The 12,938-nt window shown below is 50.9% G+C and overlaps 1 protein-coding gene across 2 annotated transcripts in view; it reads right to left on the bottom strand.

The window, feature by feature from the left end:
- The window catches only part of hdac6 (histone deacetylase 6), a 249,740-nt gene that overhangs the window by 58,202 nt on the left and 178,600 nt on the right, over window positions 1-12,938 (bottom strand). For both annotated transcript variants that reach the window (XM_072487920.1, XM_072487921.1), the window contains exons 19-21: window positions 7,427-7,560; window positions 3,953-4,021; window positions 2,259-2,451 (exon numbers count right to left, since the gene is read on the bottom strand). In XM_072487920.1, coding sequence (XP_072344021.1) covers window positions 2,259-2,451; window positions 3,953-4,021; window positions 7,427-7,560 — 396 coding nt within the window. The remainder of the gene's footprint in view (window positions 1-2,258; window positions 2,452-3,952; window positions 4,022-7,426; window positions 7,561-12,938) is intronic.

Raw genomic sequence — 12,938 nt, 5'->3', positions numbered from 1 at the left:
CGGAGCTATTTTGGAGGAAGAGAAGGCATCACTGGAAGGGATCAAAGCAAAGTGGGAGGAAGAGTTGGGAGAGGATATGGAGGAGGGGTTCTTTCTTTTCTTTATAAATTTAGAGTACCCAATTCATTTTTTCCAATTAAGGGGAAATTTAGCCCAGCCAATCCACCTACCCTGCACATCTTTGGGTTACGAGGGCGAAACCCACGCAAACAGAGAGTTAAAGGAATAGAGCATAAAGATAAGGAGGTGTAGTTGCAACTGTACAAGGCATTGGTGAGACCATACCGGAGTATTGTGCACAGTTTTGGCCCCCTTATTTGAGGAAAGATGTAGTGACATTGGAGGCAGTTCAGAGAAGGTTCACTGGATTGATTCCAGAGATGAGAGGCGTGTTGTATTGTCATGAGAGTACCTTTAAGAAATGGGTGTTTATAAATGTGTATGTATATAAATATCTGTAGTGAGGGTACCTTTAAGAAATGGGTGTTTATAAATGGGTGTGTATATAAATATCTGTAGTGAGAGTACCTTTAAGAAATGGGTGTTTACTGCTGCAGTGATGTCAGAGAGTGGGTGGAGCTGGGCCGTCTGTCCACTTTTTACTTTTGTTTTAGGCTGTTTGCTGCGGGATGTGTTTTAGTTTTGTTTTCAGTGTTGGAGCTGAAGCCAGACAGAGCAGGTGTACTGTTGATCTCTCTGCCATGAAAAGACTATCTCTTGATCATTTGGTGAATTCAGAATTATAAATGTTCTCAGCAGGGAATGTAAACCTGATGACTGGTAAAAGGTGTTTTAAGTCGTATGGATGTTAAAAGGGAAGCTTAAAGGATTACTTAGTGTTGTATTCTTTGGGGGTTGTATTTGAATTAATGGTTGCTAAGTTGTTCACTATGTGTTTTAAAAAGGTTAACTTGAGTTTATAGAATAAACATTGTTTTGCTTCAAAAAATACTTTTCCATTTCTGCTGTACCACACCTGTAGAGTGGGCCGTGTGCTCCCCACAGCACAATCTATTAAAAGTTGTGGGTCAGGTGAACTCAATGCTACACTTTGGGGTTCTCGCAACCCTGGCCCATAACAGTACGAGAAGTGATTGAACAGTTTAGGCCTATACTCAAGAGTTTCGAAGAATGCGGGGAGATCAAATTGAGGTATACGAGATGATAAAAGGTTTGGATAAAGTAGACATGGAACAGATGCTTCCTCTTGTGGGGCATTCCAGAACGAAAGGTCACAAATTTAAAACAGAGATGAGGAGAAACTACTTCTCCCAAGGGTCGTGAGTCTGTGGAGTTTGCTACCCCAGCGTGCGGTGGATGCTGGGACAGTGAGTCAATTCAAGGTGGAGTGAGACACATTTTCAATTGGTAATGGGTTGAAGGGTTATGGGGAACGGGCAGGCCGGTGGAGTTGAGGCCAGGATGGGATCAGCCATGATCGAATGGCGGAGCAGAGTCGATGGGCCGAATGGCCTAATCCTGCTCCTATATCGTATGAACTTACGAACTACGGCAGCTGGTGGAATTTAAATTCAATGAACAAAAATCTGGAATGATGACGCTCATCTCAGTCAAGGTGACTGTGACAGCGACCATCGATTGTCATTCAAAAGAAATAGCAATTCCATCTGTTTCACTCATGTCCTTTGGGGAAAAGGAAATCGTTTTTTTTTCTTTTCTTTTTTAATAAATTTAGAGTACCCAATTCATTTTTTTCCAATTAAGGGGCGATTTAGCGTGGCCAATCCACCTACCCTGCACATCTCTGGGTTGTGGGGGCGAAACCCACGCAGACACGGGGAGAATGTGCAAACTCCCCACGGCCAGTGACCCAGAGCCGGGATCGAACCTGGGACCTCGGCGCCGTGAGGCAGCAGTGCTAACCAATACACCACCGTGCTGCCCTTGGGGGAAAATGGAAATCTGCCGTGTTTACGCCCCCCCCCCCCCCTGGTCTGGCCGATATGTGATTCCAGACCCCCCCCCATCCCCCAATCCGGCACGCCCCGCCCTCCCCACAGCAATGCAGTCGGCTCTTCGCTGTCCCCCCTCTGCAATGGCCGTCGCGAGATGCTGAGTTCAAGGGGCGGGCAACAAAAGTCTCTACGAAAGCCATGAAAGAATAAAAACCTCAACCCCCCCCCCCGCCCCCCAACCTGCCACACAACCGCGTTTGCAATTTAGCCATCGCTACCCCCAATCCAGAAGGTGGGTGTGTGGATAGTGAGGGGGCTGGGCACTGTGCCGGTGAGCATTACCTGATAGGAGATGGGCATGACCAACCGGTGAAAGGCGGTCATGTATTCCGCGTCGCCCATCTTGCTTCCGTTCCACGGGATGTTGACGTTGAACCCCTCGCCAGCGTCGATGCCCACCTTGGTGTAGTCAGCGTCTTCCGTGTTGGGGAAGAACGAGCCATTGTCATAACGGTGGATAGAGATGTAGAGGACGCTGGAAGGGAGGAGCGCAGGGTCAAGGACGGACCACTCAGCCCCCTCGGGGACCGTCCCCCCCCCCCCGCCATTCACTCAGACCATGCTGGCCTGTACCGCGAGTCCATTATTCTGGCCTGGGGCTCCTCACTGGTCCGCTTTGTATGGTGTTTCCTGATGTCCCGCACCCCTTCCCAGAATGACCGAGCTCTCATTTTAAGGTTCTGGCCTCGGGGCGGCCCTGCCACGCTGTGGTTAGCACTGCTGCCTCACGGCGCCAAGGTCCCAGGTTCGATCCCGGCCCCGGGTCACTGTCCGTGTGGAGTTTGCACATTCTCCCCACGTCTGCGTGGGTCTCACCCCCACAACCCAAAGATGTGCCGGGTAGATAGATTGGCCACGTTACATTGCCCCTTAATTGGAATAAAAGGGGGTACTCTAATTTTTTTTTTAATTTTAAGGTTCTGCCCCTCTTGTTCTCGATCCCCCACCCCACCAGAGGAAACAATTCCTCTCTATCAGCCCTATCGGATCCTTTCATCATCTTAAAGCCCCTCAATCCTCTGACATTTGAGGGAATAAAAGCCTGGTCTGTGTGACCTGCCCTTGGAATTTAACCCTTTCAGTCCTGGGAACAGTCTGGCTAATCTGTGCTACACTCTCTCCAAGGCCGACATATCCTCCGAGGTGCAGGGCCCCAGAACTGAAAAGTTACTCCCAGCTGCACAACCGGTCTCTGAAGTGAGCCCTCTCCAAGGCAAATATATCCACCGTGAAGTGCAGGGCCCCAGAGTTTAAAACAGTTACTCTCATCGGCGCTATTAGTCTCTCAGTGACCCCCTCAAGGCCAATATATCCTTCCTGAGGTTCAAGGCCCCAGAATTGAAAATAGTTACTCTCATCGGTGCAATTAAAATCTCAGTGACCCCCTCCAAGGCCAAGATATCCTCCCCGAGGTATGGGCCCGAGAATAGAAAACCACGACACTGATCAGTGCAATTAGTCTCTCAGTGACCCCCTCCAAGGCCAAGCTATGATCTTAAAGGTACGGGCCCTAGAAGAGAGAACCGCGACACTGATCAGTGCAATTAATCTCTCAGTGACCCCCTCCAAGGCCACGATACCCTCCCCGAGGTACGGGCCCTAGAATAGAAAACCACGACACTGATCAGTGCATTTAGTCTCTCAGTGACCCCCTCCAAGGCCAGTATATCTTTCCTGAGGTGCGGGGACCCCGTTAAAAGACAAATTGGCAATTTAAACGAGGGACGCGGTTACTCTGTCAGATGCACAGACGAACTCCAACCCCACACTCATTTTGATCATGCAAGCCTCACACTCCGGTACTGACGGTTTCATCTGCACCACCCTCTCCCCTCCCCATCAGCCCATCCACCTTGTGGGGCTACTCAACCAGGGAAGCCCTCACCCGATCCATAAAGCTCATGACGGGAAATGCCTGAGAGGGCTGTGTGGGTTGGCGGTGTTTCAACTCTTGTTACCTCGAGCGTGTCCATTACCTTGGGTCATCTTCGAACATGTGCTGTGTTCCGTTTCCGTGGTGGACGTCCCAGTCGAGAATCAGCACCCTGAGAGGCAAGAGAGTGGACAATGATGTTCCCAACCAGATTCCAACTCCCCCCCCCCCCCCACGTTACTGTCTCCCCACCCACACACACACACACACACACACACACACACCCTCCCGACTTGGAGATATATCGTCCGTTCCTTCACTGCCACTGGGTCAAACCCCTGGAAGACCCTCCCTAACAGCACTGTGGTTGTACCTACACCAAACAGGGACTGCAGCGGTTCAAGATGGCGGCTCACCCACCCCCTTCTTGATGGGCAATTAGGGATGGGGATTAAATGCTGGGCCCGGCCAGCGACACTGTGAACAAAAACAAAATTCCAGCCATCCCGCTCCCAAATGCTACAAACCCCCCCCCCCCCCCCCGCTCAATGCCACAAATCCTTCCCTCCACCACCAGAAAACCTCTCCATTTTGCCCTCCATTCCCTCAAGTGTCCGAAAATCTATTGATCTCAAGCTTGGATGTACCTATGCATCCTCCGCGGCAGGAGATTGAAGATTCACAACCTGTTCAATCCGCCACACGTCGAACACGGGCGACGGTACAAATTACGAACAAGGTTTGTTTCAATACAATTCCAATGCCCCCCCCCCACTCCCCTTTCGGTCGCCTTCCCCGACCTGATCTGCAGCTAAGCCGGGGGGGGGGGGGGCTCTTTATACAGCTGGTCCTCTCCTCGTAGAGGGGAAGCCCCTTCCCCTTCAAGGGGAAGTTCATATTCCGGGGAGGCCATGGGAAATGGTATTTGTCTGATCCCGGGACCTCCATTGGGGTTACAACACAACCCTCAAGAGTGAAAGAAATGGGGCGGCACGGGTGGCGCAGTGGGTTAGCACTGCTGCCTCACGGCGCCGAGGTCCCAGGTTCGAATTCCGGTTCTGGGTCACTGTCCGTGTGGAGTTTGCACATTCTCCCCGTGTCTGCGTGGGTTTCGCTCCCACAACCCAAAGATGTGCAGGGTAGGTGGATTGGCCACGGCTAAATTGCCCCTCAATAGGAAAAAATGAATTGGGTACTCTAAATTTTTTTTATTTTTATAAAAAGAGTGAAAGAAATTCATCCTCATAATGATAAAAGCAAAATACTGCAGACCCTGCCAATCTGAGACAAACCTTTTCCTCGGTTCTGGGACCCCTGCTCTTTGTGGTTTTTGTAAATAACTTGGATGAGGAAGTGGAAGGGTGGGCTGGTAAGTTTGCCGATGACACAAAGGTTTGTGGAGTTGTAGATTGTGTTGAGGGCTGTTGCAGGTTACAACAGGACATTGACAGGATGCAGATCTGGGCTGAGAAGTGGCAGGTGGAGTTCAACCTTGATAAATGTGAAGTGGTTCATTTTGGAAGGTCGAATTTGAATGCTGTATACAGGGTTAAAGGCAGGATTCTTGGAAGTGTGGAGGGACAGAGGGATCTTGGGGTCCACGTTGTCATGTGAGAGTACCTTTAAGAAATGGGTGTTTATTACTGCAGTGATGTCAGCATGTGGGTGGAGCTGGGCTGTCTGTCAGCTTTTAGTTTCACTTTGAGAAAAAGCTTGGCTGTGTCTGTGTTTTTTGGGTTTCGTTTCAGTGTTGGAGCTGCAGTCAGCCACAGAGTGTGTAATATTGATCTCTCTGCCATATAAAGACTATCTCGTGATCATTTGGTGAATTCAGAGTGATAACTGTTCTCAGTCGTGAATTTAAACCTGATGTGCTTCTGTGAAAAGTTTTTTTTAAAGTCTTATGGATGTTAAAAGGAAAGTTTAAGGTTTACTTAATGTTGTATTCTTTGGGGGTTGTATTTGAATTAATGGTTGCTAAGCTGTTCACTGTATGGTTTAAAAAGGTGAACTTGAGTTCATAGAATAAACATTGTTTTGCTTTAAAAAAATACTTTCGATCTCTGCTGTCCCACACCTGTAGAGTGGGCCGTGTGCTCCCCATACCACAATCTATTAAAAGTTGTGGGTCAGGTGAACTCTAAACCCTGGCACATAACAACGTACATAGATCCCTCAAAGTTGCCACCCAGGTTGATAGGGCTGTTAAGAAGGCGTATGGTGTGTTGGCTTTCATGAACAGGGGGATTGAGTTTAAGAGCCGTGAGGTTTTGTTGCAGCTTTATAAAACCCTGGTTAGACCACACTTGGAATATTGTGTCCAGTTCTGGTCGCATCATTATAGGAAGGATGTGGATGCTTTGGAGAGGGTACAGAGGAGATTTACCAGGATGCTGCCTGGACTGGAGGGCATGTCTTATGAAAAAAGGTTGAGGGAGCTCGGGCTTTTCCCACTGGAGCGAAGAAGGCAGAGAGGTGACTTGATAGAGGTGTACAAGGTGATGAGAGGCATGGATAGAGTGGATAGCCAGAGACATTTCCCCAGGGTGGAAATGGCTGTCACGAGGGGACATAATTTTAAGGTGATTGGAGGAATCATAGAATTTTGAATCATAGAATTTACAGTGCAGAAGGGGGGCATTCGGCCCATCAAGTCTGCACCGGCTCTTGGAAAGAGCACCCCACCCAAGGTCCACACCTCTACCACATCCCCATAACCCAGGAACCCCACCCAACACTAAGGGCAATTTTGAACACTAAGGGCAATTTAGCACGGCCAATCCACCTAACCTGAACATCTTTGGACTGTGGGAGGAAACCGGAGCACTCGGAGGAAACCCACGCACACACGGGGAGGACGTGCAGACTCCGCACAGACAGTGACCCAAGCTGGGGATCGAACCTGGGACCCTGGAGCTGTGAAGCAATTGTGCTAACCACTGTGCTACCGTGCTGCCCTTGGATATAGGGGAGATGTCAGAGGTCGGTTCTTTACACAGAGAGTGGTGGGTGCGTGGAATGTACTGCCAGCGGAGGTGGTGGAGTCAGAGTCATTAGGGACATTTAAGCGACTCTTGGACAGTCACATGGACAGCAGTAAATTGAAGGGATGTAGGTTAAGTTGATCTTAGATTGGGATAAATGGTCGGCACAACATCGTGGGCCGAAGGGCCTGCACTGTGCTGTACTGTTCTATGTTCATCTTGGTTGAAAATGGCCTACCCCCCTTCTCCTGAGACTGTGTGTTCTCCGTCCGAAATCTAAGTTGCCACTGTCGCCATTGGACACAGGAACCTTTACATCTGCCTGAAGGACAGTAAACAGCACGTTGCAATGCCTGTGCTGGTGGGAATGTGTAACTACAGCGTGACATGTTTACAGAGGCTTTTCCCATTACAAGTACTGGCATGGGGAGGGGGGTGCGGAGAGGAAGAAAAGTTAATGAGAAACTTGGGGAGTGGGGAGGGGGCAAACAGAAGAGCTCGTAACGCGATTCCTATCTGAGGCCGAAGGCGTCAAGACTCCGCAGGGAAGGCAGGGGGGGACGTCAGGCACTTTCAGATCCCCCGGGTCTTACTTTATTTTGTGGCCGACCAGGTTCTGGGCGAAGCGAGCAGCCAGGGCCACGTTGTTGAAGAAACAGAATCCGCAAGCCACGTCCCTCTCCGCGTGGTGGCCTGGGGGACGAATGAGCGCGACTCCGTTCTGGACCTGTGAGAGAAAAGGAGGTTGGGGGAGGGAGGAGATAGCTTTGTGGGTTTTGGTCAGGTTGCAGTTACGTTAGACAACTGGAGATAGGAGACAACTTGGCCCTTTGAGCCTGGTCCGTGATCCAAAAGGATCATGGCTGTTCCTCCATCTCAACCCCACACCTCCCGCACCCCTTCAGAGTCGAGAAACCTACCCATCTCCTTCTTTTTTTTTATTAAATATTTTATTGAAAATTTTTGGTCAACCAACACAGTACATTGTGCATCCTTTACACAATATTATAACAACACAAATAACAATGACCTATTTTATAAACAAAAAATGAATAAATAATAAATAACAAAAATGAAAACTAGCCCTAATTGGCAACTGCCTTGTCACAAGTAACACTCTCCAAAAATATAATTTAACAGTCCAATATATAATTATCTGTAGCAACGACCTATACATACTATACAGTATATATTAACAACCCTGAGAGTCCTTCTGGTTCCCCCCCCCCCCCCCCCCCCCCCGATCCTGGGCTGCTGCTGCTTCTTTTTCCCATTCCGTCTATCTTTCTGCGAGGTATTCGACGAACGGTTGCCACCGCCTGGTGAACCCTTGAGCCGACCCCCTTAGGACGAACTTAATCCGCTCTAGCTTTATAAACCCCGCCATGTCATTTATCCAGGTCTCCACCCCCGGGGGCTTGGCTTCTTTCCACATTAGCAATATCCTGCGCCGGGCTACGAGGGACGCAAAGGCCAAAACATCGGCCTCTCTCGCCTCCTGCACTCCCGGCTCTTGTGCAACCCCAAATATAGCCAACCCCCAGCTTGGTTCGACCCGGACTCCTACTACTTTTGAAAGCACCTTTGTCACCCCCATCCAAAACCCCTGTAGTGCCGGGCATGACCAAAACATATGGGTATGATTCGCTGGGCTTCTCGAGCACCTCGCACACCTATCCTCCACCCCAAAAAATTTACTGAGCCGTGCTCCAGTCATATGCGCCCTGTGTAATACCTTAAACTGAATCAGGCTTAGCCTGGCACACGAGGACGACGAGTTTACCCTGCTTAGGGCATCTGCCCACAGCCCCTCCTCGATCTCCTCCCCCAGCTCTTCTTCCCATTTCCCTTTTAGTTCATCTACCATAGTCTCCCCTTCGTCCCTCATTTCCCTATATATATCTGACACCTTACCATCCCCCACCCATGTCTTTGAGATCACTCTGTCCTGCACCTCTTGTGTCGGGAGCTGCGGGAATTCCCTCACCTGTTGCCTCGCAAAAGCCCTCAGTTGCATATACCTGAATGCATTCCCTTGGGGCAACCCATATTTCTCGGTCAGCGCTCCCAGACTCGCGAACTTCCCATCCACAAACAGATCTTTCAGTTGCGTTATTCCTGCTCTTTGCCACATTCCATATCCCCCATCCATTCCCCCCGGGGCAAACCTATGGTTGTTTCTTATCGGGGACCCCCCCAAGGCTCCAGTCTTTCCCCTATGCCGTCTCCACTGTCCCCAAATCTTCAGTGTAGCCACCACCACCGGGCTTGTGGTGTAGTTCCTCGGTGAGAACGGCAATGGAGCTGTCACCATAGCCTGTAGGCTAGTCCCCCTACAGGACGCCCTCTCTAATCTCTTCCACGCCGCTCCCTCCTCCTCTCCCATCCACTTACTCACCATTGAAATATTAGCGGCCCAATAATACTCACTTAGGCTCGGTAGTGCCAGCCCCCCCTATCCCTGCTACGCTGTAAGAATCCCTTCCTCACTCTCGGGGTCTTCCCGGCCCACACAAAACCCATGATGCTCTTTTCAATCCTTTTAAAAAAAGCCTTCGTAATCACCACCGGGAGGCACTGAAACACAAAGAGGAATCTCGGGAGGACCACCATCTTAACCGCCTGCACCCTCCCTGCCATTGACAGGGATACCATATCCCATCTCTTGAAATCCTCCTCCATCTGTTCCACCAACCGCGTTAAATTTAACCTATGCAATGTGCCCCAATTCTTAGCTATCTGGATCCCCAGGTAACGAAAGTCCCTTGTTACCTTCCTCAACGGTAGGTCCTCTATTTCTCTACTCTGCTCCCCTGGATGCACCACAAACAACTCACTTTTCCCCCATGTTCAATTTATACCCTGAAAAATCCCCAAACTCCCCAAGTATCCGCATTATTTCTGGCATCCCCTCCGCCGGGTCCGCCACGTATAGTAGCAAATCGTCCGCATACAAAGATACCCGGTGCTCTTCTCCTCCCCTAAGTACTCCCCTCCACTTCTTGGAACCCCTCAACGCTATCGCCAGGGGCTCAATCGCCAGTGCAAACAATAATGGGGACAGAGGGCATCCCTGCCTTGTCCCTCTATGGAGCCGAAAATATGCAGATCCCCGTCCATTCGTGACCACGCTCGCCACTGGGGCCCTATACAACAGCTGCACCCATCTAACATACCCCTCTCCAAAACCAAATCTCCTCAACACCTCCCACAAATAATCCCACTCCACTCTATCAAATGCTTTCTCGGCATCCATCGCCACTACTATCTCCGTTTCTCCCTCTGGTGGGGCCATCATCATTACCCCTAACAACCTCCGTATATTCGTGTTCAGCTGTCTCCCCTTCACAAACCCAGTTTGGTCCTCGTGGACCACCCCCGGGACACATTCCTCTATTCTCATTGCCATTACCTTGGCCAGGACCTTGGCATCTACATTTAGGAGGGAAATAGGTCTATAGGACCCGCATTGTAGCGGGTCCTTTTCCTTCTTTAAGAGAAGCGATATCGTTGCTTCAGACATAGTCGGGGGCAGTTGTCCCCTTTCCTTTGCCTCATTAAAGGTCCTCGTCATTACCGGGGCGAGCAAGTCCACATATTTTCTATAGAATTCGACTGGGAATCCATCCGGTCCCGGGGCCTTTCCCACCTGCATGCTCCTAATTCCTTTCACCACTTCTTCTACCTCGATCTGTGCTCCCAGTCCCACCCTTTCCTGCTCTTCCACCTTGGGAAATTCCAGCCGATCCAAGAAGCCCATCATTCTCTCCCTCCCATCCGGGGGTTGAGCTTCATTTAATTTTTTATAAAATGTCTTGAACACTCCATTCACTCTCTCCGCTCCCCGCTCCATCTCTCCTTCCTCATCCCTCACTCCCCCTATTTCCCTCGCTGCTCCCCTTTTCCTCAATTGGTGTGCCAGCAACCTGCTCGCCTTCTCCCCGTATTCGTACTGTACACCCTGTGCCTTCCTCCATTGTGCCTCTGCAGTGCCTGTAGTCAGCAAGTCAAATTCTACATGTAGCCTTTGCCTTTCCCTGTACAGTCCCTCCTCCGGTGCTTCCGCATATTGTCTGTCCACCCTCAAAAGTTCTTGCAGCAACCGCTCTCGTTCCTTACTCTCCTGGTTCCCTTTATGTGCCCTTATTGATATCAGCTCCCCTCTAACCACCGCCTTCAACGCCTCCCAGACCACTCCCACCTGGACCTCCCCGTTATCATTGAGTTCCAAGTACTTTTCAATGCACCCCCTCACCCTTAGACACCCCCCCTCATCTGCCATTAGTCCCATGTCCATTCTCCAGGGTGGGCGCCCTCCTGTTTCCTCCCCACCTCCAAGTCTACCCAGTGTGGAGCGTGATCCGAAATGGCTATAGCCGTATACTCCGTTCCCCTCACCTTCGGGATCAATGCCCTACCCAGCACAAAAAAGTCTATTCGCGAGTAGACTTTATGGACATAGGAGAAAAACGAGAACTCCTTACTCCTAGGTCTGCTAAATCTCCACGGGTCTACACCTCCCATCTGCTCCATAAAATCTTTAAGTACCTTGGCTGCTGCCGGCCTCCTTCCAGTCCTGGACTTCGACCTATCCAGCCCTGGTTCCAACACCGTATTAAAATCTCCCCCCATTATCAGCTTTCCCATCTCTAGGTCCGGAATGCGTCCTAGCATCCGCCTCATAAAGTTGGCATCATCCCAGTTCGGGGCATATACGTTTACCAAAACCACCGTCTCCCCCTGTAGTTTGCCACTCACCATCACGTATCTGCCCCCGTTATCCGCCACTATAGTCTTTGCCTCGAACATTACCCGCTTCCCCACTAATATAGCCACCCCCCTGTTTTTCGCATCTAGCCCCGAATGGAACACCTGCCCCACCCATCCTTTGCGTAGCCTAACCTGGTCTATCAGTTTCAGGTGCGTTTCCTGTAACATAACCACATCTGCCTTAAGTTTCTTAAGGTGTGCGAGTACCCGTGCCCTCTTTATCGGCCCGTTCAGCCCTCTCACGTTCCACGTGATCAGCCGAGTTGGGGGGCTTCCTACCCCCCCCCCCTTGTCGATTAGCCATCACCTTTTTCCAGCTCCTCACCCGGTTCCCACGCAGCTGTATCTCCCCCAGGCGGTGCCCCCCCCGCCCATCCTCTCCCATACCAGCTCCCCCCTCTCCCCAGCAGCAGCAACCCAGTAATTCCCCCCTCCCACCCCCCCCGCTAGATCCCCCGCTAGCGTAATTACTCCCCCCATGTTGCTCCCAGAAGTCAGCAAACTCTGGCTGACCTCGGCTTCCCCCCGTGACCTCGGCACGCACCGTGCGACGCCCCCTCCTTCCTGCTTCTCTATTCCCGCCATGATTATCATAGCGCGGGAACCAAGCCCGCGCTTCTCCCTTGGCCCCGCCCCCAATGGCCAACGCCCCATCTCCTCCACCTCCCCTCCTCCCCCCATCACCACCTGTGGGAGAGAGAAAAGTTACCACATCGCAGGATTAGTACATAAAACCCCTCTTTGCCCCCCACATTCGCCCCACCACTTTGTTCGAACGTTCTTTTTAATAACCCGCTCATTCCAGTTTTTCTTCCACAATAAAAGTCCACGCTTCATCCGCCGTCTCAAAGTAGTGGTGCCTCTCTCGATATGTGACCCACAGTCTTGCCGGTTGCAGCATTCCAAATTTTATCTTCTTTTTATGAAGCACCGCCTTGGCCCGATTAAAGCTCGCCCTCCTTCTCGCCACCTCCGCACTCCAGTCTTGATAAACGCGGATCACCGCGTTCTCCCATTTACTGCTCCGAGTTTTCTTCGCCCATCTAAGGACCATTTCTCTATCCTTAAAACGGAGGAATCTCACCACTATGGCTCTGGGAATTTCTCCTGCTCTCGGTCCTCGCGCCATCACTCGGTATGCTCCCTCCACCTCCAACGGACCCGCCGGGGCCTCCGCTCCCATTAACGAGTGCAGCATCGTGCTCACATATGCCCCGACGTCCGCTCCCTCCACACCTTCAGGAAGACCAAGAATCCTCAGGTTGTTCCTCCTTGCGTTGTTTTCCAGTGCCTCCAACCTTTCCACACATCGTTTCTGTTGTGCCTCCTGCGTCT

This window comes from Scyliorhinus torazame, chromosome 22 (genome assembly GCF_047496885.1).
Source record: "Scyliorhinus torazame isolate Kashiwa2021f chromosome 22, sScyTor2.1, whole genome shotgun sequence".
NCBI lineage: Eukaryota > Metazoa > Chordata > Chondrichthyes > Carcharhiniformes > Scyliorhinidae > Scyliorhinus > Scyliorhinus torazame.
This window is presented reverse-complemented; position numbering and strand designations above follow the sequence as displayed.